The sequence below is a fragment of the Mus caroli genome, unplaced genomic scaffold, assembly GCF_978045245.1.
Source record: "Mus caroli unplaced genomic scaffold, Mus_caroli_1 scaffold_11, whole genome shotgun sequence".
NCBI classification, from domain to species: Eukaryota; Metazoa; Chordata; class Mammalia; order Rodentia; family Muridae; genus Mus; species Mus caroli.
In genome coordinates this window covers 18,223,490-18,250,547 of record NW_028227266.1, presented here as the reverse complement: position 1 = coordinate 18,250,547, position 27,058 = coordinate 18,223,490, and the positions used below count along the sequence as shown (strand labels likewise).

The 27,058-nt window shown below is 51.5% G+C and overlaps 3 protein-coding genes and 1 long non-coding RNA gene across 5 annotated transcripts; 2 read left to right on the top strand and 2 right to left on the bottom strand.

The window, feature by feature from the left end:
- The first annotated feature begins 1,229 nt into the window (after positions 1-1,229).
- Positions 1,230-4,281, top strand: Cdkn2d (cyclin dependent kinase inhibitor 2D). The gene is made up of 3 exons (XM_021172541.3): positions 1,230-1,334; positions 1,591-1,747; positions 3,409-4,281. Exons 2-3 carry the CDS (start codon positions 1,607-1,609, stop codon positions 3,766-3,768), a joined length of 501 nt encoding a protein of 166 aa, XP_021028200.1. The 5' UTR covers positions 1,230-1,334; positions 1,591-1,606; the 3' UTR covers positions 3,769-4,281.
- A 490-nt stretch (positions 4,282-4,771) lies between these two features.
- On the top strand, positions 4,772-17,880 carry Kri1 (KRI1 homolog). The gene is made up of 19 exons (XM_021171639.3): positions 4,772-4,880; positions 4,968-5,041; positions 6,057-6,162; positions 7,309-7,426; positions 9,335-9,389; positions 9,465-9,514; positions 9,652-9,748; positions 9,831-9,908; positions 10,394-10,512; positions 10,866-10,992; positions 11,096-11,191; positions 11,824-11,994; positions 14,710-14,785; positions 14,880-14,968; positions 15,176-15,302; positions 15,383-15,513; positions 15,855-15,919; positions 15,988-16,086; positions 17,112-17,880. The coding sequence occupies exons 1-19, from the start codon at positions 4,787-4,789 to the stop codon at positions 17,437-17,439; spliced, it is 2,100 nt and encodes a 699-aa protein (XP_021027298.1). The 5' UTR covers positions 4,772-4,786; the 3' UTR covers positions 17,440-17,880.
- On the bottom strand, positions 8,173-10,897 carry LOC147001975 (uncharacterized). Its single transcript, XR_015048914.1, has 3 exons — positions 10,785-10,897; positions 9,622-9,728; positions 8,173-9,481 (listed from the first exon to the last, which is right to left on the bottom strand). It is a non-coding gene; the product is annotated as an uncharacterized LOC147001975 (long non-coding RNA).
- On the bottom strand, positions 17,595-26,158 carry Atg4d (autophagy related 4D cysteine peptidase). Of its 2 annotated transcripts, none has more exons than XM_021171641.3 (10): positions 25,713-26,158; positions 24,616-24,699; positions 24,358-24,531; positions 22,748-23,024; positions 22,607-22,671; positions 20,448-20,578; positions 18,786-18,864; positions 18,620-18,696; positions 18,422-18,514; positions 17,595-18,088 (listed from the first exon to the last, which is right to left on the bottom strand). In XM_021171641.3, the coding sequence occupies exons 1-10, from the start codon at positions 25,945-25,947 to the stop codon at positions 17,906-17,908; spliced, it is 1,398 nt and encodes a 465-aa protein (XP_021027300.1). In that variant the 5' UTR covers positions 25,948-26,158; the 3' UTR covers positions 17,595-17,905. The 2 variants fall into 2 exon arrangements, with proteins under 2 accessions (XP_021027300.1, XP_021027299.1); XM_021171640.3 differs by having other exon boundaries at positions 18,422-18,541; positions 25,713-26,156.
- Between the last annotated feature and the right edge of the window lie 900 nt (positions 26,159-27,058).

Below are 27,058 nucleotides of genomic sequence, written 5' to 3'. Positions count from 1 at the left end.
AATGCACATAAAAAAAGGAGCCAGGTAGTAGTGGAGCATGCCTTTAATCCTATGCACTTGGGAGGCAAAGGCAGGCAGGTGAAGGGCAGCCTGGCCTACATAGGGAGTTCTAGGACAGCCAGAGTTACATACTAAGACCCTATCTTGAAAAAGTTAGAAAAATCTAAAAGAGAATTATTTGATTGTCTATATGTGGCTATTTGATTGTCTATATGTGCACTATGTTGGTATAGGTCAGAAGAGGGTGTTGGATCTCTGAAGCTGGAGTTACTGATGGCTGAACTGTCTAAACTGATGGCCAAACTGTCTAAACTGATGGCTAAACTGTCACATGGTTGCTAATACTGAATTCTAGATCTTCTACAAGAGCATTGATCCATCTTTCAGGTTCTCAAAATAAATAAATAGATAGATAAATAAATTAAAGGAGACCATCTTGGTAGCCCATTCCTTTAATCCCAGCACGAATGGCAGAGGAGGCAGGTGGGTTTTGAGTTCAAACAGATCTAGTAAGTTTCAGGCCAGCCTCGGCTACACAGAGAGACCCTGCTGCAGAAACATAAAAACAAACAAAAGCCGGGCGGTGGTGGCCTTTAATCCCAGCACTTGGGAGGCAGAGGCAGGCGGATTTCTGAGTTCGAGGCCAGCCTGGTCTACAGAGTGAGTTCCAGGACAGCCAGGGATACACCGAGAAACCCTGTCTCGAAAAAACCAAAACCAACCAACCAACCAAAAATGTTAGAAGGCACCGCGCTTTACCACTCAGAAGCCGTTCCTTTAACCCAGCACTCGAATGAATGAACTAAGCTCCGGGTCACACAGTAAGAGCTCGTTTATTAGCATTTCCGCGGTACGTGAATGACTAAAATGTTCCAGTTATAGGAGTTTCCAGTCCTGCCTCCCTTCCTCCCGGAGGCGCTAAAGATCCAGGATGCGCCCGCGCCAGTCTGTCTCCAGCCTCTCCGCTGGGGTCAGTTAAACCTCCTCCTCTTTCCCGCCCGCCCGCCGGTTTTGAAAAACCAAAATTCCTGCTGTGGCGGGCAGCTCCACCGGTCGCTGCGCGCTGACCAATCAGGAGCCACGCCACCGCTACGGGCGAGACAAACCTCCCCAGCAACGTGTGCTGATTGGCTGATATTTCCAGCAGGCGGGACTAATGAAGGTCGGGCGCTGGGCAAAGTGGCTCGCGCTACTCTGTTGCGAGTTTGTAAGAAAACAAGGGCGCTCTGGGCGGGGCCTGGGGCGGGCTTGCCTCGCCCACTGGCGGCTGACTCCGGCGGCCAGTACTGTGCCGGCTCAGAGCAGACCCCGCCCGCGCGAGGAGAGGAGGGAGGGTGAGTCTGGGGAGACCCGGCCCAAGGGGCGGGCGCCGAAGGGCTGGGCGGGGTTCCCCGCTGCCTCTCTGGGTGACAGGGGGAGGAGCTAGCTGCGAGAGCTGGGGTCGTACGGGCGGAGGGCGCAGGCTCTGCGGCCGGCGAAAGATCATAGAGTTGGTCCTGGTGGCACCGCAGCCCCTAGTGTTCTGATCCAGCTCTTGCCGGTTCCCCAGCCCTGACCTGAACTGGGCTTGGGGCTGGGTGGGTTTCACAGTCCACCGGTATCCACTATGCTTCTGGAAGAAGTCTGCATCGGCGACCAGTTGAGTGGCGCAGCGGCCCGTGGCGACGTGCAAGAGGTCCGCCGCCTTCTTCACCGGGAGCTGGTGCATCCTGACGCCCTGAACCGCTTTGGCAAGACGGCCCTGCAGGTGAGGCCTGGCTGGCACCCGGCCCCCACATCCCATCCCTACAAGTCTCCTGACCCGGGTTGGTGACCCCCTAAGGTCTAGTCCTTGCTTGCACCAATGTTGGGTGGGTGGTGAGGATGCGATGGGGGAGGGGATGGCTTTTCAGCTCTTGTCTAATAGCCTGACAGATTCAGTTTCGCTGCAGACCTTTATTCTGTGGGTGGGTTAGGATTCATCTTCTTTTCGTGCCAGTCCTTGAGGACAGCTCATATTTCTTGAGGCTCCTTAAAGACATTCGATCTCTGGAAGATGGCATGCATGTCTTCTCCGAGGGAGATAGCTTTTTTTTTTTGAGGTGCCCTCTTGAAGGATCTCTGGTTATTTCAGGGAGGTCTTCATTTCGGCAGGTGATGTAGATTTTTCCCCTTTTGTATCTTCTGCGTGCCTAGTAACAAAAACGATTCCTTATTGCTTGAAGGTCCCGTAATTTGGGTGGCATTTATAGGAGAGTCCCACCTTTTCATGGGTACTCATAAATTCTGAAGATCATGCCTATGTCTAAGGAAGTTATTTCTCGACAAAGGGGATCCAAATTGTCTAGAGCATCTCTTTTCTCAAAAATTCTATGTAGTTCCAGATTATAGGGTTGTGTTGAAGGGGCTTTACAGCCCTAATGATCACCCATAGGGGGGCTTTAGACATTCCCGGTTCTCTCTCTCTCCCTCCCCCACCCCCTTTCTTCAAGACAGGGTTTTTCAGTGTATGTAGCCCTGGCTGTCCTGGAACTCGCTCTGTAGACCAGGCTGGCCTTGAACGCAGAAATCCGCCTGCCTCTGCCTCCCAAATGCTGGGATTAAAGGCATGCGCCACTACCACCTGGCCCGGTTCCCTTTCTCATCCATTCTCTTTACTTCTCTTATTTCTTCATTTTCTCTTTTTATTTCTGAGACAAAGTCTCACTCTGCATCTCAGACTGGCCTTGAATTTGAGACTGTCCTCCTGCCTGAGCCTTTGAGGTCCTGGGATTATGAAAGCGTCACTATGCCTGGCTTTTTAATGTTTTCATGAGAATCACTTTTATAGTTAGGGCTTTTTGTTGTTGTTGTGTTGTTGTTCTTAAGAGAACTTTGGGCTACACAGTGGTGACACAAATTAATCCAGCACTTAATCTTTTTTTTTTTTTTTTTGGTTTTTCGAGACAGGGTTTCTCTGTGTAGCCCTGGCTGTCCTGGCACTCACTTTGTAGACCAGGCTGGCCTCGAACTCAGAAATCCGCCTGCCTCTGCCTCCCGAGTGCTGGGACTAAAGGTGTGAACCACCACGCCCGGCTCAGCACTTAATCTTTAATCCCACCACCACTTGGGAGGCAGATGCAGGTGGATCTCTGTGAATTTGAGACCAACCTGGTCTACAGAGAGAATTCCTGGACATGCAGAAAGACATCCTGTCTCCTACAAGGATGGGGGTGGGGCTTAGAAGGTGTGTGTGTGTGGTGTCCTTATTTTCAAAGAACCTGTTCTCTGGGGTCCCACTCTGATCCCTTGGGTCCTGACTTTCCTCAGGGTGGTCCCCATTCCCTAAGGATCCCTTCTCTGTGCTCTGGATTTCTGGTAGACCTCCTTATTCTACCTGACCCTTCTCCAATTGGGAACCTACTGACTTTCTGCTCCCCACCCCCATAGGTCATGATGTTTGGAAGTCCAGCAGTTGCTTTGGAACTCCTGAAGCAAGGCGCCAGCCCCAATGTCCAAGATGCCTCTGGTACTAGTCCTGTGCATGATGCGGCTCGCACTGGGTTCCTGGACACCCTGAAGGTTCTGGTGGAGCATGGTGCCGATGTCAATGCCCTGGACAGCAATGGGTCGCTCCCCATCCATCTGGCGATAAGAGAGGGCCATAGCTCCGTGGTCAGCTTCCTAGCTCCTGAATCTGATCTCCACCACAGGGACGCTTCGGGTCTCACTCCCCTGGAGTTGGCTCGGCAGAGAGGGGCTCAGAACCTCATGGACATTCTGCAGGGGCACATGATGATCCCAATGTGACCCAAGGCCACTGTCTCCAGCCTTACTGGGTTACATGTCAACAAAAGAGGAAAGAAACTTTCTCTTTTCACACCTGTCTATTGAAGAAGGGAGTGGGAGGAGCAATTTGTGGTTTATTGGTGTTGATTTCTTGAGTGTGTGTGTTTGGGGGATGTTTCTCATTTGTTTTTCTCACCCCTTTTGGTGTGTTGGACAAAGAAGGGGCTCCTACAGGCAACAGCCATCTAAACGGTTAAGTTTCCTCTGCACTGGGGCTGCACCAGGGCAGGGGTTTAAAGCCCTAGCCTCAGAGTGAGGTCATTACTTCCCGGGCCCCTTGGAAGCTGGTGACCTTGGCAGGCTGTGCTCAGAGAGCCCTGAAGTATGAGCCATCTACTTTGGGCATGTGAGGGGGAGGGGAAAACATTTCAAATCAATTAAAAGGATAACATGAGTTCATTTTTCTTTCTTGGAAGGTTTCCAGTCTGTTGTACAGAGTTTGAAATATAAATATTTATTGCTTTATGGAAAGAATTGTTTTGTGTGATTATTTTATGTTTTGGCCCATTAAACTAAGACAGTGAGAATGACTTCAGATTTAGGAGTCTGGGATGGGGTGGGTATTCGGAGAGTAGGGTGGGACTATGGATGGTGTAGGGTGCTGGGGTTGTCAACACGGTCATTCCCAGGGCGTCAGGGTAACTGAGTTGGGTGGGGCAGCGGTCGGGTGCTGTCGGAACGGAAGAGAGGCAGGAAACCGCGAGTGGAGAAAGGGGCCCCCAGATGTCAGCTGGGTGCCGGGAGCCGTCAGGGTGGAGAAGGGTGGGCGTGGCTTGTGGCCTTTCCCCGCAGAGGCTTGTCCCCGTGGGTGTGGCCTGCTGAGCAAAAGGCCTACCGGATCCTGGAAGAGCGGAGGGTGGAGCAAACTGCGTCTGCAGTGGACGTGCTCCTTAAGAAAAGCCCTCGGGGGCGTGCCCGAGAGAGGCCACACCCCGGAGGGGCGGTTGCACGCGTGCGCGCGCTAGGTCTCACAGCCGCCATGCCGGAACCGCGCGCCTCTGGGTGCCTAAAGGTGAACGCAGCGTTTGCTGCGCGCTACAGCCGTTACCGGGAGCGTGAGGAACTTCAGCGACGTGAGTGAGGGGCGCCTGCGCAGGCCAAGGTGTGGGGAACTGGGTCTGGTGATGGTAGCTATGAGGAACTCCGTGTATATTCCACAGTGAAAGATCGCTATGGAGATCCGGACGTCGGTGGCGACTCCAGTTCCGAGTCTGACTCCAGCGATGAGCATGTGGTGAGCTTCCGCGACCCGGCTTCGCGTCCTACCCACGTACATGGGGCTCTCCCTAACCGGGCTTGGTTGTCCCGGAGTCTTCAGGACCCGCCCCCATGCGTAGAGTGACAGGCAGTACCCTCCTCAACTCGGGGATCGCCAAATACATCCTCCTTTCTCGTAGAGACTCCAAGCCTCCCAACCACTGAGCTCTCAGCTGGATGCACAGAGGTGCCTTACCCTATGGAGATGTTCTAGATTTCCCTCCCGACCCCTTAAGTGACAGATAGGCCCTTCCTGATGGTCACTGAATTTACCTACTTTCCTAACTTAGCCGCAAGACTCCTAGAGCACCCCAATTTATATATACAGTGGAAGTCTGACCCCAACCCCATGTCCTGCATCTAAATCCCTTGAGTAACAAGCACCATTTTCCTTGTATCTAGGGATTTACCAAATCCTTCCTATTTCCCCAGAAGGACCGAGCACCTTATCTTAATCTCATAGGGTCCTATAAGAACATCCAGGTCCACACCCTCATCCATTGGGTGACAATAGCTAGGAGATACCAAATCCTCACTACGATCCAGACGTGGCCCCAGACTTCCCATCAGAGCTCCTCCACTAACCCAGTAGAGCCCTCCCTACGCATAGAGATTGTCATATCCTGTCTACTTTATCTTCACTTTATCCTCCATCACCACAGATGATACCTCAGCATCCTGATTAGTGGTCCCTAGGAACCACATTTCCACTCCTAAAGCCAGGAGTCTGATGTGGCAGTATGTACTACACCAAGTGGGGCTCCAGTGGCCTGTGGAGATTGTACTTCTCTGCCCGGCGCTTCCTTTACTTTTGTCAAAGCCCCAGCTGCCCAGACACAGTACTGTGTATGCTCCTCTCCTTTCCCCCCTTCCCTCCACTCAGCCCTCAAGGTTGCGGAGGCCCTGCTGAAGCCTGTTCTCATATGTCACCACCCTACCTGCATGTGTCCAACTTCCTCTGAAGTCAACCCTTCTTCCTTTTCCTGCTCTAGGAATTTGATCCCCAGCAGGAGAGAGACTTTTACAGGACTCTGTCCTTGCTGAAGAAGAAGGACCCTCGAATTTACCAGAAAGATGCTACCTTCTATCAGAGAACAGGTGGGGCGGGGGATCTTCTCTAAGTGTCGTAGTGTGGACGGAATTGAGTTGTTGAATGAAGTGTATGCCTTCCCAGAGTGGCAGTGTATAACCCATAATCAGTACTCAGGAGGCTGAGGGCCAGGCTGAGCTACATAATGAGATCCTGTGTCAAAAAAAAAACCCAAAAAGGCTGGGAATGGGGTGGGTTGGTAAAGCAGTTGCCATGCTAAGCTGAAGACCTGGGCTTTATCCTGAGAAATCACAGGATAGAAACTAGGGGGCAGCTGGGCCATGGCGCACGCCTTTAATCCCAGCACTGCGGAGGCAGAGGCAGGCGGATTTCTGAGTTCGAGGCCAACCTGGTCTACAGAGTGAGTTCCAGGACAGCTAGGGCTACACAGAGAAACCTTGTCTGGAAAAACCAAGAAAAAAAAAAAGAAACTGGTCGGCAGATATTGGTGCCGGGGAAGCAGAGACGGGCAGCTCCTAGGAGGCTCGCCGGGATGCCTCAGCCAGTGGTGCTGCACAACTTTAATCCCAAAACACTCCAGAGGCAGAGGCCAGCCTGGTCTACAGAATGAGTTCCAGGCCAGGACATTGTGAAACCCTGTCTTGAAAAACCAGAGACAGAGAGAGACAGACAGACAATGGATGCCATTTACCCTTGGCATCAACATACAGGAGAAGGAAAGCTTTCTCTCTGGATCCATGAGTCTTAAGTGCCAGGTCGTAAGTGCTTTGTTATTCTTTGTGGTACTTGCTCATGTAAGCAAGCCTGGCCTCTAGCTTGCTATATAGTCAAGGATGTGAGTGAACTTGTGATCTCCCTGCTGGGATTACATTCAGTGCTGTGCTGCATGACTGAAATCGAGCAGGGCCTTGTGATTGCTAGACCAACACTATCAATTTAGCGATAACTGCACCTAAAGACTTTGTTTGGGTAGTTGGTTTGTTTCTTTTGCACATCGTGGGTTTTAGTATAGCCTGGGCTATATGGTACTCGTCCCTGGATAAATACTGGGGTAGGGGCTTTTCTATGTTACAATTGGCAGTGGCAGGCAAGGGCTCAGAACTTAGTCTGCTCCTAGCCCTGCCCTATCGCATTCTCTGCTGGGGGAGGGGGAAGTTGTGGACAACAGCAGGTGCCCTCTCACTGTCCTACAGCCGAAGCCTCATCGTCAGAGAGTGAGGAGGAGCCGTCAGCAGCCTTGGGGAAGCAGGAGAACCTGCAGCCCATGTACCTGAAGGACTATGAGAGGAAGGTCATCTTGGAGAAAGGAGGGTAAGGAGGCCTCATCCCCGTCAGCTGCCAGTTCCCGAGGGACCCTGAGGGTGGCTCAGAGTGTGTTTCCTATAGAGGGGTTTCTCTGTGTAGCTCTGACTGTCCTGGAACGCGCTCTGCAGACCAGAATTCGGAGATCCGTCTGCTCCTGCCTCCTGAATTCTGGGATTAAAGTTGTGTGCCACTATGGCTGGCCCTTTTAACATTCTTGATTTTTTTTTTTTTTTTTTTTTTTTGCTGTCAGGGATTTAGGGCCACAGCACATGTGGATTTGAGGATGAATTCTAGGACTTGTGGAGTCCAAGACTCCAGTGACCAAACCTCAGGCCTTTCAGTTTAGCATTAAGAGACTTTACCTGCTAAGCCATATTTCCACCTTTACGATTTATTATTATTGTATGATGAAAGAGTGGTTAGATGGGTTGGTGGGCCGTGGGCCATACCACAGCATGCATTTGGAGGTCAGAGGACAGCTTTATATCTATTTTCTCCTACCTCTATGTGGATCACAGTTCTTGAACTCAGGTCCTCTGGTTTGCACAGAATATACCTCTCCAAGCAGAGCCATGTTGCTGGCCTATATTTAGGACTTTACAGGTAAAAAAGCACAAGGTAGCCAGATGTGATGGTCTCAAGACCAGAACAGCCAGGGTTAAAGGAAGAAAAGCCCAAACCTCTACATTAAGGGAATCCCCAGAGCAGAGCCTCTGATCCACTCCCCGCCCCAACCCCTGCAGTCTTAGGCCCTTCCCACCAGGAGTTTAAAGCAGTGCTCCACCCCTCAGAGACTGGGACAAGCAGGACCTTGAGGGTATATGTGTAGCAATCCTGATAAAAACCCATTGTAAGAAAAAGTCACTAAAGTTTGAGGCCAAACATGGAGGTACTCAGCTCTAATCTAAGAACTCAAGAGGTGAAAGTAGTAGGATGGAGAGTCTGGACCAGCCTCTGCTAGGTGGTAACACTCAAAACCCCAGAGGCCTTGGAGTGTAGGCAGAGAGTGGTGTTTACTGAGCCTGCCATGCCGCAGCCTTCAGTGCCTGGGACTCAGGCAGCAGCAGGAGAGAACTGACCTCTATCACACTGAGGCATACATGTGTATACACAGTAAATACAATGTAATTAACTTTCTCTTACCTCAGGCTTTAGAGATGATTTAGCATTTGGTTCCTATACTCAAGTCAAGCAGATCACAACCATCTTGACTCTGAGGGTTCTATGTCGTTATCTTTGTCACTTACATACAAAAACCCGCCCACACCTACATACACATAGGATATAAAGTATAATGTTTTCTAATGTTTTTAAAAGCTGGACAGGTAACACTGCAATTAAGAGTGCTTGGTGTGCTTCCAAAGGACGTGAGTTCAAGTCTCAGCACCCACACCAGGTGCTACCATCTGCTTGGAATTCCAGCTCTCAGATGCCCTTGGAGTCCCAAGGGATGCAATACCCTCTTGTGGACATTACAGGCATCCACACACATGTGGCATGTAAACATGTGCGCACATATACATTCACATAAATATTCTTTTTTTTGGGGTGGGGGAGTGTTTCAAGACAGGGTTTCTCTGTGTAGCCCTGGCTGTCCTGAAACTCACTCTGTAGACCAGGCTGGCCTTGAACTCAGAAATCTGCCTGCCTCTGCCTCCCAAATATTGGGATTAAAGGCTTGCGCCACCATGCCCGTGTTCAATTTTCATTTCCTATTCTTTTTGGCACCTGGCATCTGTAGCCATATTCATGCGATACACGCACATATTACATACATTCACACATATAAATGATTTCTGTGGGAAAAATAGTAAGTAGACATAATGCCTAGCAAACTCATTTTCAGCTGAAGACCTTGTATGTTGCACTACTGTGCCAGTGCTACAGTCCAAGTTCCCACTGTTTCTTGTACAGCAAATATGTGGACGAGGACAACTCTGATGGGGAGACCGTTGACCACAGGCTCCAGGTAGGTAGAACAACAGCTGCCTGTGGCTGTGAGGGTCTATAGCAGGCCTGGGGCCCACATCCAATTCCTCCGCAGGAAACATCCACAAAGAGCTATGTAGAAGAACAGAAACAGCTGAAGGAAAGGTAAGCCTGGGCTGGGGTGGGTGGGACAGGAGAGCTGCTGCAGTGTGTCCGCAGCCCCTTGCCCCGGGCTCACCCTGAGGGCTCGGAGCTCAGGGCTAGTCACGTACCAGTGCTCAAGTCTGTCCCTTGGGGTGCAGCTTCCGGGCTTTTGTGGAGGACAGCAGTGACGAGGACAGTGCCGGGGAAGGTGGCTCAGTGTTGCTGCAGAAGCACACTAAGAGTCGGGAAGAGAAGGTTAGTGCTGGGAGCGGCTGGGGGCTGGGGCTGGAGACTCGGGCAGCTGGAGTCTGAGGACCTGAGTGCTTGCCTAACACAGGCCCAGGAGGAAGTGGACTACCTTGAGTGGCTAAAGGGGCAAAAGGAGATGGACAGCTCCGAGTCGCTGAAAGAACTGGTAAGTCCTCAGGCCACATCGCCTGTTACTACTTTATCTCCCCTCATCTTCTCAGATACCCAAGGACTCTTGAGGGACTGGGATTTGGCTCAGTGGTGAAGCCCCTGGCTAGCTGTCCCCAGTAAGCAGCTGGCCATGGCTCAGGGATCGTGCTAGAGTGCAGGAGGCCCTGGATTCCATTCCAGCACCAAAAAATAAACAACAGCATACTCTTTGAGGAGGGAGGCACATGAACAGTTTCTGGACTACAGTTTCTCAGTTGCTCTAATCTGCAATCTCAGAGACTGAGACAAGATTGTAGCTAGTGTCTAGTTAACTTGGGCTACACAGTCAAACATTGTCTCAAAAAAGAAAAAAAGGCACAAAGGGGTGATAATTTACCTACTCTAGCTTGGCTGTGAAATTTTAAATCCTTAGGTCCATCCCAGGCTACCTCTGTGCCCCTCACCAGGGGACTGAGCTTGTGGGACCCTCTCTTTGCATAGACACACCTCAAGGAATACTGGAACAACCCAGGACTGGACGAGGGGGAACAGTTCCTGAGGGATTATATCCTCAACAAACGCTATGAAGAGGAGGAGGAGGAGGAAGAAGAGGAGGAAGGGTAAGCAGCCACCTCGTCTTCCCAGGGTGTATCTCAGGTATTCTCCATCATCCAGGCTAGGCAACAAAGGGCTCTATGCCCTTTGTGTTTTTAAAAAGTAGCTAGAATTACTTGTGATTTCTTCATTACATTCACTTCTTTGCAGGGGTGAGGCAGTATACCAAAGACAAGCAGCACACTTGTGGAAGTCAGTTCTCTCCTTCCACCATGTGGACCATAGTATCGAACTCATGCTCTAGGGCTTGTCAGAAAGCACCCCTGGGCCCTCTTACCAGCCCCTTTTGTAGAGTTTTCGTGGGGAGAGAATGAGGCCATGTCTGGCCGGGCTCATCAGACTCCATCATGTTCTTCAGGGCTCCAGGCCCCCCAGTCCAGCTGGCAGTGGACGACTCCTCAGATGAAGGGGAGCTATTCCTGAAGAAGCAGGAAGACTTTGAACACAAGTACAACTTCCGCTTTGAGGAGCCTGACTCAGCCTCAGTGTGTGCCCAGGCCTGGGTCAGGGAGGACATGGCTGCCCGGGGTCCAGCCCTTCAACCGTATACCATCTCTGAGGTCCCTCTGGCTCCTATCCTGCCTACAGGTCAAGACATACCCACGAAGCATCGCATCATCTGTGCGCCGCAAAGATGAGCGCAGGAAGGAGAAGCGGGAAGAGACGAGGGAGCGGAAGAAGAGGGTGAGTGTGGCTGGGGGTGGCGGTGCTTGCCAGTGATCCTCCCCCTCCCCCGCCCTGGCCCTCCAGAACCGAGGCACAGACACTGAAAACATTGGACCTGCCTGAGGTAGGTAGAGATTTCAAGGCCAAGCAGGGAACTTAACACCATCTCCACAGAAGAAAAGAAAAAGAAGCTGCTGTCACACACCTTTACAGGAAGCAGAGGCAGGAGGATTCAGGATTCTAGGCCAGCCTGGGGTACAAAGACCCTATGTCAAAATAATAATAATAATAATAATAATAAAGGGTGAAAATAAGCTGGCAGGGTGTTGTGCACCTGCATTTACAGTACAGGTCACTACAGTTTCAAGGTCAGCCTGGTCTACATAAAGAATTGTAGGCCATCTTGAATTAAATAGTGAGAGTTGCCTAATGTACAAAGCGCTGGCTGTCATCCAAACACTGAAGGAAACAGGCATCGCTGACAATGCCCAGATTCCCAGAGTTCAGGAGGTGGAGGCAGGAGGATCTGTAGCTAAGGTCAGCCTGAGCTACTTAAGACCCCGTCTCGAGAAAACAGAAACCTGCTTGCATTGGGAGGCCCCACTGCAAGGCTCTGCCTACCAGGGCTGCTGAGCGCCTTTCACCCGCAGGAGAAGGCCAGGAAGCAGGAGGAGCTGAAACAGTTAAAGAACCTAAAGAGGAAGGAGATCCTGGCCAAGCTGGAGAAGCTGCGACAGGTCACTGGTAACGAGACCCTGGGCCTTGAGGAGCAGGACCTGGAGGCTGACTTTGACCCCGCCCAGCACGACCAGCTCATGCAGGTGAGGAAGTCGTCTGTGGGGCCAGAGAATGACGTGGCCTCCGTGGCACCTTTTTCTTTGCCTGCAGTGTGAGGGTTAGTGGAGCACTGGCCCTAGCTCAGGGAAGATAGGTGGGAGCAGTTGACACGGAAGGATAGGCAGAGAAGTGGGTTACATACCGAGGCAACTGCGCTGGCTCAGGAGGATCAGAACCTGAAGGCCTGCCTGGGAGACAGTGGGGTGGAGGTCAGCATTCAGCCATGTGAGATCTCCTGGGAGAGCGGCATGGGAAGGCCTAGTGTGTGGCTCAGTGGTAGAACCCCTGCCTACAGTCCCCCAATGAGGGGCTAGGGTTATGGCTATGGTACAGCACCTTTCTATCTTTGGGGTGCAGCCTCTGCCACCAAAAAAACAAAAAGAGAGAGAAAACCACCACCAACAGAAACTGGAACCCACTCAAGCGAATGTATAACCGAGACTAGCACATGCACAGTGGAGCCAGTTGTTAACTTGATGATTGCAGGGCTAAGAGGCTGGAACTCACTCTGCCTCTGTTTGCCATCAGGAGAGAGTTCCAGACAAGATACACTGATGGAGGATCAGGAGTTCAGGGTTGTCGTCAGCAACACAGTTGTAATGCAGCCTGGGTGACAGGCAGGGATGAAGAGAAGTTTCTCTTGTATACAATGTCTTTGCATTCCATAAGGTTGAAAAAAAAAACAAATTGAATCATTGACGTATTATCAGGGATGTTTTTTTGAGGCAGGGTTTCTCTGTATCCCTGGCTGTCCTGGAACTCACTTTGTAGACCAGTCTGGCCTCGAACTCAGAAATTCGCCTGCCTCTGCCTCCCAAATGCTGGGATTAAAGGCGTGCGCCACCACGCCCAGCCAGGGATGTCTTAATTTCCTGCTTTTCTGAGAAAGAATCTTACCATATATCCAGGTTGGCCTCTGCCTTACCACCCCTTGTCTGCTTCTCAGGGACTGACTTCAGTTGATGTGTACCAGCATGGCTTGGACCTTGAATTTATTTGCTGTAAATGTTTTGACATTTTTCTGTTGGGGGGCATCACATGTTCCATGGCACGTGTGTGGAGGGCATGTTGGTGGGACTGGTTCTTTAGCTACCATATGGGCTGCAAGGGTTCCAGTCCCTCGGTTAGTTTTGTTGTGTATTTGTGGTGACGTTGGGATAGAATGTAGAACCCAGGGCATCAGTGACTGAGCACTAGTCCTGCAGCTCTTCTTGCCATTAGCATTTGTTGTACTGGAAGAACAGAACACCAGGTGTTGAGAAATCTGTAAGAAAAGTCTGGGACCCATGACAGCCCCAAGTGGGCCACTTGCCAAGCAGAGGAAGTCTCGGGAAGAGGCTGAAGGCACATTGGTGGGAGGAGGCTGAAGGCACATTGGTGGGCTAGTGAGGGAGGGCTGCAGAGGGAGCGCTGTGGAGTTGTCTGCTTTCTTACATTTAAGGCACTTCTCAGCTCTTAGCTTTGCTTTCTCCATAGAGGAGCAGGTGCTGTTGCTCATGTTAGCTGTGGAAATGTCATCAAGGACCTGCTCCAGGTTGAGCACATGCAAATTAGTTAATATGTGCATGGATAGGCCTAAAGAGATGGCTCAGCCTTTAAGTGTATTGGTATTCTTCCAGAAGACCAACGTTCAGTTCCCATCGCCTCCCTGTCACCTCATAGCTCACTGTAACTACAGTCCAAGGGGATCTGATTTCCTCTTCTGGCCTTCAGGAGCGTCACACATGCATGTGGTGTAGGCATACATGCAGGCAAAACTCCATACACACTGAGTAAAAATAAAGGCAGTAAAAATTGAAAATAAAATAAATAAAAGTGGATCGTGTTGTCTTCTGGTAGGCCCGCAATAGATGTATTTCTCTGGTGATGTGCCCAGCCCCAACTGCCGTATAATTGTGAGCCTACTGTATACCTGACATATCCCTGTATAGACTCAGGGATCATGGTAGCCATGGAGACCTGTGGCTGCAGTGTCCTTGTAGAATCACAACTGTGGGCTCAGATATGGATTGTAGTGTTAGGGGTGGTGCCAGGGCTTTTATGTGTATTGGGGCAGCATCCTATCACCTGAGTTCCAGGTTCAGGCTTATTTTGTAGTCCAGGCCAGCCTGCTACTCCTGATCCCCTGGGCTCAGCCTCTACCTGCTGAGTTCAGGTGTGTACCATGTCTAGTGTAGGTAGGATCTTGAAGGAAACTTCCTCTCAGCCTATCAGGAATGATGACAGCTCAGTCCATGACTATGTCATCGGTAGAGGGGCACAAGTGATGGCAGGGTCTGAATCCTACAGAGATGTAGTAGCTGTTGTGTGAAATCACTGCAGCCTAAACAACAGGCGGTGCCGTGGAAGGTCTCAGCATGCAGGAGACCATTTCTTGTAAGACTCAGGAGCCACACAAAGTTGGGTGTGTTGGCATGAGCTTAGAATCCTAGCACTTGAGAATCTGAGGCAGGACTACAAGACTTTCTCTCAATAAAGCAAAAAACTGTCATTCACACATCTGCACTTACCACACTCGGGTGGAAGCAAATGGATCACAATGTCAAGGCAAGTCTCTTGTACATCATAGTTTGCGTCTAGCCTGGCGTACATGACATCCTGTCTTGTACAAGGCTGAGTTGTGCTGGCATTGGCATGGGGCGGCTGAGCTCCTGTAGCTGTAGGTGCTGCTGCCTCTTAGGCCTGCCCTTCCCTTGCAGAAATGTTTTGGAGATGCCTACTATGATACTGCGGAGGAAGAGAAGCCACAGTTTGAGGAAGAGGACGGGCTAGAAGGTGCGTGTCTTAGAGAGCTGCAGGGGGTGGGGGCAGGAGCAGGACTGGTGCAGTGCAGTGCTGGTCTCACTTTGTCTGTCCTCCCTGGAACCAGATGACTGGAACTGGGACATGTGGGGTGGACATGAGCAAGATGGGGCCTGGAGCCAACAGGAGCTGCACTGTGAGGACCCTGACTTTAACGTGAGTCCCACTGGTGTGAGTCTGAAGTAGGTGCAGTTGACAGCAAGAGCTTTCTGTGAACATGTTCCAAGCCTTGGCTGCAGAGCACATTTGAGGCCAGCATGGGTGGGTTGTGTGAGACCTTGAGAACAACGAGTGTCCCTGGTGGGGTCTGGATGCTCCAGAAGTGTTTAAAACTGGCCTGATCTGACCTGCTCTTTCTGATAGATGGATGCAGACTATGACCCCAGCCAACCACGGAAGAAGCTTCGTGAGGCCCCCACCTCAGGCAAGAGAAAGCGCAAGTCTCCATTTGCAGCTGCAGTGGGGCAGGAGAAGCCCATGTTTGACCCTGGTGAGGCGCAAGGCATGATGGGACAGTGTGCCTCATGGGGCTTTGAACACATACTACCCGACTGTGCATCTCCTGTGCAGGGGACAAGACCTTTGAGGAGTACCTAGATGAGTACTACCGTCTGGACTACGAGGACATTATCGACGACCTGCCCTGTCGTTTCAAGTACCGCGCTGTGGTGCCCTGCGACTTTGGGCTCAGCACAGAGGAGGTTGGGACCAGGGCTGGCAGGGAAAATTGAGGGGGGGGGGCAAGGGACTGGAGGAGGTGACACCCTCTGTGAAGAGGTCTGACAGGAAGATCTGGAGTTCAGTGCTGTCTCTGTCACTAAGCTGAAACTGTTAATGGAGGCCAGCACTAGAGGCTGAGGTAGGAGGGGACTGCTGGGAATTCCAGGATAGCCTGACCTACAGGGAGACATTCAAACAAACCCTGCCTCAATATCAAAACACCAAACTCAGTTGTCCTCCACCCTTTTGCCACCCCTGCTGAGTCACTGAGGCTCAGAGGCAGCCCCAGGACCACACAGTAGGTATCTTCCTCCTCATATAGATCCTTTCAGCTGATGACAAGGAACTGAACCGCTGGTGTTCCCTGAAGAAGACCTGCATGTACAGGTGACAGCAGGGTGGTGGGGGAGGGGGGAGATAGTTTGGACAGCGTCTAGAACACCTCTGGTGCACAGGTCGGAGCAGGAGGAGATGCAGGAGCAGCGGGTGTACAGCCAGAAGGCCCAGAACATGTGGAAGAAGAGGCAGATCTTCAAGTCTCTGTGCCAGGAAGAGTAAGCACTGGGCTGGGTAGGGTGGCAGCAGCCCATGGAGCTGACAGCAGATGTGCAAACTAGAGGCCTGTCAGTACCTCTTGGTGAGGGGACATCATGTTCAGACTTGAGAGACTGAGGGCATGCCTACAGCACTCAGATAAAGGGTCAGGAGGACTGCACCCTGGTGCACATCTGTAACCCCAGCATTAGGGAGGCAGGTGGGGGTTCATGAGTTTGTTGAGTGTGCAGCCAGCCTGGGCTCCACAGCAATACCCTGACTGCGGGATGTAAAGATTGTATGCTTATTTAAGACTTGGGCTGTGTAGTCCTCTTGGAGCTTCTTAATGTAGGTCAGGGTGGTCTCAAACTCTCAGAGATCTCCCTCTGACTCAAGTGCTTAGATTAAAGGTGTGTGCCACCACACCTAGTGAGATTCTGTTCAGCATGATTAAAATCCTGAGTTTTATCCCAAGCCTGAACAAAATAAATTCTTACAAGTACCTTACAGGCTTGTTACAAGGACAGTTGTTACCGTCACCCACTAGAGTCTAGGACCTAGACCCTCAGTTGTGACAGACATGGCAGCTGCACTAAAGGCACAAGGACAAGTTGACTGACATAAATGGCTTCCGCTGGTCCAACTAATCTGTAGTTGTCCTATTTATGAAAGTTATCTCAGGAAGCTGAGGCCATCTGGGTTCTGTAGTGAGACAACAAGACCAGGGTTTTGGCTGAGTGGGCAGAGTGCTTCCGTGGCATGTCTAATGGCCTGGGCTCTATCTTAGCACTGTATAAAAACCCCTGAAGAGCTCTGAGTTCAAGGCCAGTGTAGTCTACAGTGAGTTCCGGCACAGCCAGAGCTACATAGTGAGGCTATATCACTCCATCCTGCTTTAAAAAAAAGTTACAGGTCATCTTGGGTACACAGAGTTTAAGGCCAGTCATGAAGCCCCTTCTCAAACAAACAAAAAGGGCAGGGTGGGGGAAATCCTGTTCTGAACAGAACAGCAGGCTGACCTAAGCCTTGACTTTTCTCCCTGTAGGATGGAAACGTCCACAGAAGCCACAGGAAAGTCTCAGAGCAAGGCCAGCCCACAAGTACAGTTGCCCACACCCAATGGAGCTGACCGGAAGGTACCCCAGGCCGAGACCTTAGTATCCAAGGAAGAGGGGTTGGCCCACACATCCTGCCCAGAGAAGCCAGCATCCCAGAAGCAGAAGAGCAAGAAGGCCAGGCTGCTGGGTCCCACAGTGACACTTGGAGGTCACAAGTTCAGCAGACAGAGATTGCAGGCCTTTGGTCTCAACCCCAAAAAGCTGCACTTCCGCCAGTTAGGTCGCCAACGGAAGAAACAGCAGAGCCACTCCTGAGGGCCACAGAGAGCCAACCTGCCTCTACAACTTAACTCTGTCAGCCTACATAAGCTACCTGCAGGAGAGGGCACTGCTGTTTCTAAGCTTTGAAATGAGGCTGCCAGAGCGCTGTCTTCTCCACAGACAACCTGAAATGTCAACAACGCCAGGCGTATTCAAGTCTGCATCTTTATCAGCCACAGTCAGTTCTCCCAGGACAGGACCTTTGGGACCTTGGGACCAGTGACCCAATGCAGGCTACAGAACTTGAATTAGGCCCTGAGTGAGTGCCCTGGAGCCCACTCTCCATCCCTGGCTCCTGAGGAGACGGGCAGCTGGGGGCCCAGATAGGTCTCAGCTGTGTTGGGGAGGACGGGGACATGAGGACAGGGGTCCAGCACCACCACTGGAGTTGCAGATCCCATACCTGACATGACATAAATAAAAAAATAAATAGTCTGGCATCTTTCCCCATCCCTTCCCATTATAAAAACACAAAGTCCTCGGAGCTGGGCCTTTTGGCCTTGAGTAGGCGTCCAGTGCAAGGTAGCCGCAGTGTGGGCTGGGAGAGCTGGGTGCAGAGGGCATCCAGGCTGTGGTCCTGAGCGTGGCCTTCAGCCACTGTGAACATGGGGTACCGTTCCGTGACTGAGGAGGAGCTGAGGATCTGCAGGAGGGTGGAGGAGAGCACTTCAGTTCAGGGTCTTTCATAGCCAGCTGGGCCATGCCTACCAGGCTTAGCCTCTGAACAGCTGCCCTGAGACTTCTAAGGAGCTCCGGTGACTGACCCCCAAATACCCCCAGTGGCTTAAGATTTTCAGGTCTATTCTGGGCTGAGCTTCCTATTGGTGGATGAAATCACCTTCACTGAAGTACACCTTGATGTACTTCTACTGAGAGTGGTCTGTTACTGTCCCAGGACTAAGTGGAAGCCAGTCCATCTAGCACACTGGAGGCAGGGCACTACCTTTAAGACAGTTCCCCCACGATGGCAGCTCACCCTCATCAGCTCCGAGCAGAGTGTCTCAAACTCCTTCCTGTTCCCAGCATAGAACCCCACGGTACAGCTGGGGTCCATCTTGGCAAAGGCCATCTTGCGGGGCGAGGTGCAGTGAAAGGACTGGGCAGATGAGAGAGGTTTGAGGGACCCCAGTTTTGTGCCCACACCTGCCGCCCCCATTCAAAGCCACCAGCTCACCTCCAGGGGGAAGCTGGGCTGGCTGACATCCACTGTGGGCTGGCAGTAGTGGGGATCCAGGTAGAGCAGAAAGTCATCTGGTGAGGGAAGAGGACAAATGTAACCCAGGGTGGGCAAGAGGACGGCAGCGGGATGCTAGGACCCAAGGAAAGGGGTTGTGCCTTACCCTGATAGCCAATGAAGTACAGTGAATGCCGGGGCTTGCCCCCCATGATGCCCAGGCAGAGTTCTGAACGCAGAAGCTCCTGTAGAAGAGACCAGCATCAGACAGGAGCTCAACACACTTAGCAGGGTCCTAGAGCCTATGAAGCCAGGGGAATCGACGGGAGCAGCCATCCAGGCAACCAACGCAGTCTGATGGCACTAAGATTTCTAGAGCAGAAACAGCCTTAGCTGTTGGATGAGAAGGCTATATAACTTCTTACATGATTTATTGTTTAATTGTTTCCCTGTAGCCCTGGCTATCCTGGAACTCACTGTATACCAACCTGGCCTGAAACTCAGAAATCCACCTGTCTCTGCCTCCCAAGTGCTGGGATAAAAGGGTGATCCCGCCTGGGTATGTGCACTTGAGTGCAGTGCTGGAAGAGAGTCTCTCTATGTAGCTCAGGCTGCCCTTCAACTCGACATTCTCCTGCCTTAACCTCCAGGCTCACAGCAGTGTGCCTTCTCACCTGGTTTTATTGACTTTATTTGCTGCTGGGGATGGAAGCCTGATCGTACACATGCTCTGACAGCTAGCTCGCCACACCCACTCATAGCCAGAACTTGAAATTTTAAATAAGAAAGGCCTCACAGAGAGCAAAGACCTAGCAGGGATGGGTTTGAGTGTGGAGTCTCCCCTGAGGGCAGGAAGTGACGGCCTGGAGCAGGAATGTTGTGCAAACACCACACTGGGCTGAGAAGAGACACAGAGTGGCGTGGCGTGAAGGTGACAGGTGGCACATGTCTTTAGGCTTACAGGGAGAACTTGGTGTTTCATCTGAGTGCAGACTTGCCAGAGGGCTTCTGCTTGAGCCTGTCATGCTGCCCTCTTTCCATGGGACACTTCTCTAGCTCCTCATCTGCCTTCTAGAAGGTCCTCCTGCCTCAGCCTTCCAAGAGCTTGGACAGGATGACAGGTCTGCTTATAATAAGAAAACACATTTATGTCCTGGAATTGACCTACGTGCTGCCTGGCATAAACCTCCACCTTGAGCGTCTTCCCCAGTCTTCCAGAACATTCCAGTTTGTTTTCAGAAGGTCTATTTTACCTGACATACTCAGAATTCTGGCTCCTTTCACTGGGTTTAAATCGCAGCCCCCATGATAGCAAATGGATCTGTTGCAGTTGTGTCACTACTGGGCAGCACTGACAGTGAGGACCTGCATTCAATCCCTAGAACCTTTGGCAGAAGCAGGCTAATATGTGCCTATAATTGTCTTGTAAAACCAGGTGGGGGCTCGGGAGATGGCTCAAAGCATACCAGCACTTGCTCACCAAGCACAAGGGCCTGAGTTCAAAACCATGGCACCTATGTAAAACCCTGGGCATGGTCACACATGACTATAACCCAGTACTGTGGAGGGCAGAAATGGGGTATCACTAGGGACTGCTGGCTGCCACCCCAGCTCCGGGGCTAGTGAGAGACCCCGTCATAAAGGAATAACACAGAGAGTGACAGAATAGGTACCCCGTGTCTTCACACTTCCGCATGTACCACATACACTTACATAACAGAAGAGGACACATACACAAGAGACACAGGTCCCAAAGAATGACACCCATGGTTGACCTCTGTTACGTGTGGAGGCCCCTGGGCAGAGGTGCTCATCGCAAGGTGCTTACCTTCACACAGGGCACATACACAGGGTTAAGGGTCTCCCCGCCCAGTCGGACAGGCACCAGGATGACCACAGATTTCCACTCTGCTGTAGGATCTGGCCAGGACAGCAGGCGTGCCACATCTGCCTTGTACACTGCAGGGACAGGGCAGCAGGTCACCTTTTATCCAGGCTTCTAGCCCCAGGAACACACCATCACCCTTGCAACTCCTGGTGAGCAATGCAGTCCACATCTGCAGACTTTGTAGTACACCGAGTCCTAGACAATCATGGGACCTCCAGGCAAGTGCTGACTGTCCCATTAGCAGGAAGTGAGGGCCTGAGGGTTCATGGGGCCTGGACTGGCCTAGAACTCTATGTAGCCAGGATGACTGTGAGGCCTGGCCAACACTTCACGTGTGCCACCACACTGGGTTTATGCAGTGTTGAGTGTGATATCCAAGGCATTATGCATGTCAGGGAACTGATCTACCAGATGAGCCATACTCTCAGTAACACAGGGATTCTGAGCAGGCTTCGGCAAGCCCCACTTTACTGTTTCTTGTGGTGCTGGGGATAACTGTCAGAGCCTGTGTATCAATTTAACCCCCTTATCATTAAACTACATTTCCAACCCTACCCAGTCCCAGCCTGTGTGTGTCTGGATAGTGCATATCCCCATGTGTGTATGGGTATATATACCTGTGTGTGGACTCCTGAGATCAGAGGGCAGCCTCCAATATTGTCCCTCAGGAACACCCCACCTTATATTTTACAGGGTCTCTCACTGGCCTGGGGCTCAGAAACTAGGTTGGGCTGGCTGCCAGAGAGCCCCAGGGATCACCCTGTCTGCGCCTGGGCTCTGGTGATGGAAATGACTGAGCTACCTCCTCAGGCCACATAAAAACACAACCCCTTTTTTTGAGACAGAGTCTCACAACGCATCTCTGGCTGTCCTGGAAGTCATCATGTAGAACAGGCTGGACTAAAACTGGCTCTGCCTCAAATGTCAAAGTTAAAGGTATGCAACAACATACCCACCTCTTTTTAAACTACAATTCTCTACAGGCTCAGGCAGGAGGAGCTAAAGTTCAAGATGACACTCATTTTTTTTTTTTTTTTTTTTTTTTTTTTTTTTTGGTTTTTTCGAGACAGGGTATAGACCTGGTTGTTCTGGAACTCACTTTGTAGATCAGGCTGGCCTCGAACTCAGAAATCCGCCTGTCTCTGCCTCCCGAGTGCTGGGATTAAAGGCGTGAGCCACCATTGCCTGGCAACCTCATGATTCTTACATAGTAGCTTTGAGGCCAACCTGGGCTACAAGAGACCCTAACTTAATATAAACAACGCTATATAAATATAATTAGCTGGAAGAAAGCAATGGCTAACATTTGAACACCTTCTATGAGCACCATTTTTATTACTGTATTTGCATCTGTCATGTGTGGGTCAGTTCTCTCCTTCAACCATGTGGGTTCAGGAGATCCAATCCATGGTATCAGGCTTGGCTGCAAGAACCTTCACCAGCTGAGCCGTCATGTTTCTGGCCCTTTTGAAAAAATTATTATTATTATTATTATTATTACTATTATTGTGTGTCCAGGGGTGTACATGCCAAAGCACAAAACTGGAGGCCAAAGGACAACTTTGCAGAAAGGTACAGAGTTCAGACTCGAGCTGTCAGGCTTTTGCAGCAAGCCCCTTCAGCCACTGAGCTATCTTGTGGCCCCCACAGTTTTGGGGATCAATGGATCCTCTGCCAGCTTGTGAGCACAAGGATACCAGACTGGCTAACAATAAGGATAGTTTGGTAGAGTTAAAGTGAACAGGGCTGATGGGATAGCCATCAAGTAAAGGACCTGCTGCCAAGCATGCTAACCCAAGTCCCATGTCTATACCCACAGGAGATGCGACTCCCCCACGAGGTCAAGTGCACCTTGGTACAGGACTCCCACACCCCCCACATACACACACAAATAAAGACATGTAGTGTTGTGGTGTTTTGTTATTTTTTTTTTAAGTGGGACTGGAATGAAGAAGGGTGAGAGAGGGCCCCCCCTGAATCTTTCATTCTGACTTTCTAGGTCTTGCAGAGAAGCACAAGAGGAAACCTCTACCCCAAAACTTCCATCAGCCCCTGAGAAATCAGGGCTTTGGGTAGCACTGGCTTGTCCCCAGCCTTACCTGTGCAGTCCTGAGAGACGTACACCACCAGGCGGGTGACTTCTGAGCAACTCTCCACAGCTTTCCTGGGGGCAGGAGAGCAGACAGGCTTGAGTTCCTGGGGTCACCAGCAGCTCCCATCTTCCCTGCAATGGGTCTCACCTGAGGATGTGTGCCACCACAGAGGGCCCGTACCAGTCTCCTGCCTTCTTGCCCGAGCTCCGCCCAAGCTCCACTAGCCGATGTAGACCGAAGGGGGCCTGTGGATGATCAGCGAACCAGGAAACAATCCGCCGGTGCCAACGGTCCTGTTCCATCTCCAATGCACCCTGTGTCCATCTTGGGGGCCCACGACGACCAGGCCCTCGGCAGCGACTGGGAGAGGCTGGCCCTGGCATCTCAGAGGAAGCCAGGCCTGTGCCTTCCACCCACCTCCAGTCTGAGGACGAGATGACACTGAGAGCTAAACTGTGGCACAGCACCCTCCTTCCCTCCTATTGGACTCATGATCTAACACTCATGGGAATTACAAACTGACCTACTTTTTTGTTTTGATTTTTGCTTTTTTGAGACTGCATTTCTGTATAATGGCCCTGGCTGTCCTAGAACTCATGCTGTAGACCAGGATGGCCTCAAACTTACAGAGATCTGCCTACCTCTGCCTCCCAAGCCCTGGAATCAAAGGCCTGTGCCAGCAAATCCTGCCAAAACTCATTTTTAAAAAGTAACGGTCTGCCAGGCACTGGTGCCACATGCCTTTAATCCCAGCACTTGGGAGGCAGAGGCAGGTGGATTTCTGAGTTCAAGGCCAGCCTGGGGAAAAAAAAAAAAAAGTAAAGGTCTATTTTTAGCCAACGTGCAGCAGTGTTTTGCCTCCAAATAGTTAAGAGCTCTGTGAGGGCCTGGTGCTCAAGATTCCACAAGAGTCAGAGTCCCAGAAACTGCAATTGCCTATGGTGAGAAGGTAACTCACGTGTGGGCGTTCAAAATCAAACCTGCGTCCTCTGCAAGCAATGAGTGCTGCTTATTTCTTTTTTTTTTTTTTTTTTTTTTTTTTTTGGTTTTTCGAGACAGGGTTTCTCTGTGTAGCCCTGGCTGTCCTGGCACTCACTTTGTAGACCAGGCTGGCCTCGAACTCAGAAATCCGCCTGCCTCTGCCTCCCGAGTGCTGGGATTAAAGGCGTGTGCCACCACGCCCGGCTCTGCTTATTTCTTTATTGATTTATGTATTTGTTTTGGTTTTCCAAGGCAGGGCTTCTCTGTGTAGCCATGGCTGTTCTGGAACCCACTCTGTAGACAAGGTTGGCCTGGAACTCACAGAGATCTGCCTGCCTCTGCCTACGTACTGGGATTAAAGGCATGATGGCAAATGCCTCATTAATTATTTAATTTTTGAGACAGCTTCTTGTGTAGCCTTCGGAAATAATCTTGAACTTCTGTTTCTCCTACCTCCTCTAAGCACTTGCTATGTTTGCAAGCAGGCACCACTTAAGATCTTGTTTTCCTGACATATACATATATATGTACACATACATACATGTATGTCAAAAATATACACACACTACACACACACACACACACACACTCACACACTTATCTCTGACTGGCCTGAAACTCACTATATATCCCAGACTGGGTACTATATCTCAAAATCCTGCTTCAACCTCCCAAGTTGTGGAATTCCGACGCACTGTTCAACTCACAGTCTGCAAACAGTTTTAAAGTGCTGACCCAGAATCCTGGCACTTGCAGCCTGCATATACACAACTCACCTCTAGGCAGAAAATGCAGGAGCAGGCCCTGGGCCAGCATCATCTGACCACTTCGTAACATACATCCCCAGCCACAGTCTGAGGTGAGGCTGCCTCCAGCTAGGGGTGGGAAGTCCCGGCGATATGTGAGCCATAGTCGAGATACAAAGTCCCTTTGAAACCGCTGGATGTCACCTATGAGAACCAACTGGTCAGCCTGGCAACCAAGGAGAACCCTAGGAGACTTCCCCTACCCTGGTTCCAGATTTGACACCTCACCCTCTCCCTCGAAATGGTAGCATCGCCCGCAGAGGTGAACACTGGAGATCTTGCTGAAGCTGGTCCGGCTTTTAACTGCCCAACCTGGGGAAACATGGAGTAGCTCGCAGCAATTTAAAGCACTCAAGTATCAGCAATGGGTCTTCCATTCCCCAGTGGTGAACTGGGCCTGATCCTAGCTGAGATGTCAGGGCGGCGGCTCTGCAAAATCCATGCCACACCACATCTGTCTGGGACACAGGTGGGACTTAGTCACATCTTTATAAGGACCCACTATCAACCCAGGGCCCTTCTATTCTGTTTTGCTGTAAATCTGTAAAGCACATTTTTATTTTGTGTATGTGAGCTTGTGTGTATATATGTGGACAAGCAAGCACCACACTTTGGGTCTGGAGTATAGAACATTGACAGGAGTGGGGTCTCTCCTTCCACCATCGGGGTCCAGGCTGGAGCTGAGGTCCTTAAGCTTGGTGACAAATGCCTTTAACTACTGAGGCATCTCACTAGCCTTTTTGCAATTTTTTTTTAATATCCACTGGTGTTTTGCCTGCATGTATGCCTGTGTGCGGGTCTTAGATCCCATGAAACTGGAGTTACAGACAATTGTGAATTGCCATGTGGGTGCTGGTAATTGTTCCTCTGGAGGAGCAGCCAAGGCTGCTGAGCAGTCTCTCCAGCCCCCTTTTTTTCCGATTTTTTGAGACACAGTCTCATGAGGAGCTCAAGTCAGCCTGGAACTTATTATGTAGTCCAGGCTAGCCTAGAACTCTTGGTAAACCTCCTGCCTCAGCATCCCAAGTGCTGGGATTACAGGTATGAACCAACATCTGTTAGCTCTGTTCATACTATTGCACCTATGTTACAGACGGCAGTAAACAGACCGCAGGAAAGCAAGGTATTTGGCCAAGGTCAAACAGGTGCAATGGGCGGAGCTTGAAAACCTTGCCCATCTAACCTGCCCCACGTCCAGGACTGGGAAGGGCGGAGGACCTGCTGGTGACTCCTCCTGGATGGGATCATCCGCAGGACAGGGTAAAGGTTTGGTTTCTTTTGCTCTGACCCCTCTGACACCCTTGACCAGTGCACCCCCTCCTCACCATACTTGACGTTGTTCCAGGCTGTCAGGAACTTGGCTTTGAACTTGTCCACCTCGTCAGGCTCGGCGGGGTCTGTCCCAGATGAGCCGAGAGCTGCCACTCCGGACCCCGAAGGTCCCAGGTTGCTAGGATCCGGGATCCGGGTTTGTCCTCTCGGCCGGCGACAATCGGGCCGGCGCGCGTCCTCCGAGCTCCCGCTGCGGTACTGCGCCGCAGCCGGCGACACGGAGTTCATGGACCCGCCGGAGAGGAAGGACGCAGGTGTCCCCGAGATCCGGGGAACTGCGAACGCTCGGGGTCAGCCCCGCGGCCAGAACAGTGTTACTCTATACTCAGAGCCGGGCTCCCGGGTCCGGCTCTGGCCGCAGCGGGTACCCGGGCTCCCACAGCCAGCGCCATCTTGGCGGCCCGGAGCACCCGGATACGGTGGGCTTGGTTAGCGAGCAAGCCACGCCCCTGTACAATCCGCCTCCCTTGGACTCGCCACACCCTCCTAATCTCACCGCGCAGGCGCAAGCGCGTCCCTGGGGGCCCTTATCTCAGACCAATGGGTCAGAGCCTGAGAAGCCACGCCCATTTACAGCCCTTTCTCAAGCCTTGCACACCCTTGTTCTGAATGACATCTCAAACTGCGGACACCGGACCTTCCCTCGCTCCAGAGTGCAGATTTCCCCGCCCTACCACTCAAATTCCACTGCAGTGGAGGTCCCATGTACCGGGTGCGACACATGGGGTTTGTCGTGCCTGTGGAGATCTCGAAAGAGCCAACTCAAGTTCCCAGCCAGCCAGCACCTTTATTCGCTGAGCCATCTGAAGGGCCTTTTCCAATGTTTTGAGACAAGCTCTCACTTAGACCTGACTCTCCTGTGGAGAGTACATTCCGACTATTCAAGCCCTGCTTAGGCACACGAGCTCCGGTCACGCCCAGAAGACATGCCTCCACCTGCAGTGAAATTTTAGAGCCCAGGCAGAGAACCCACCCTGGAGCTCAGGCTGGCCTCCAACTCAAGGCTGCCCGCCTGCGTCAGCATCTTTAGTGCTGGGGGACTTAAAGACTGAGCACACTGGCGATGGAGCTGAGTTGGTAGAGGGCCTAGCATACGTGAGGCCCTTTGTTCCATTCCCTGCAACCCAGAAACTGAGTGTAGTGGTGCATGAAACCCAAGTCTCAGAGGCAAAGGCAGGGGCACAGGCTCCTCCTCTGCTATGCAAGGCCTTTGAAACCAGCCTGGGCTTCATGAGAACGAAAGAGACTGTGAACACAGCAGAGTTTATCAACCAAGATGTCACCCTGGGGATGTGACTATCCCTGACCCCGGTGCCCCATTGGTCATGATTCTCTGTGC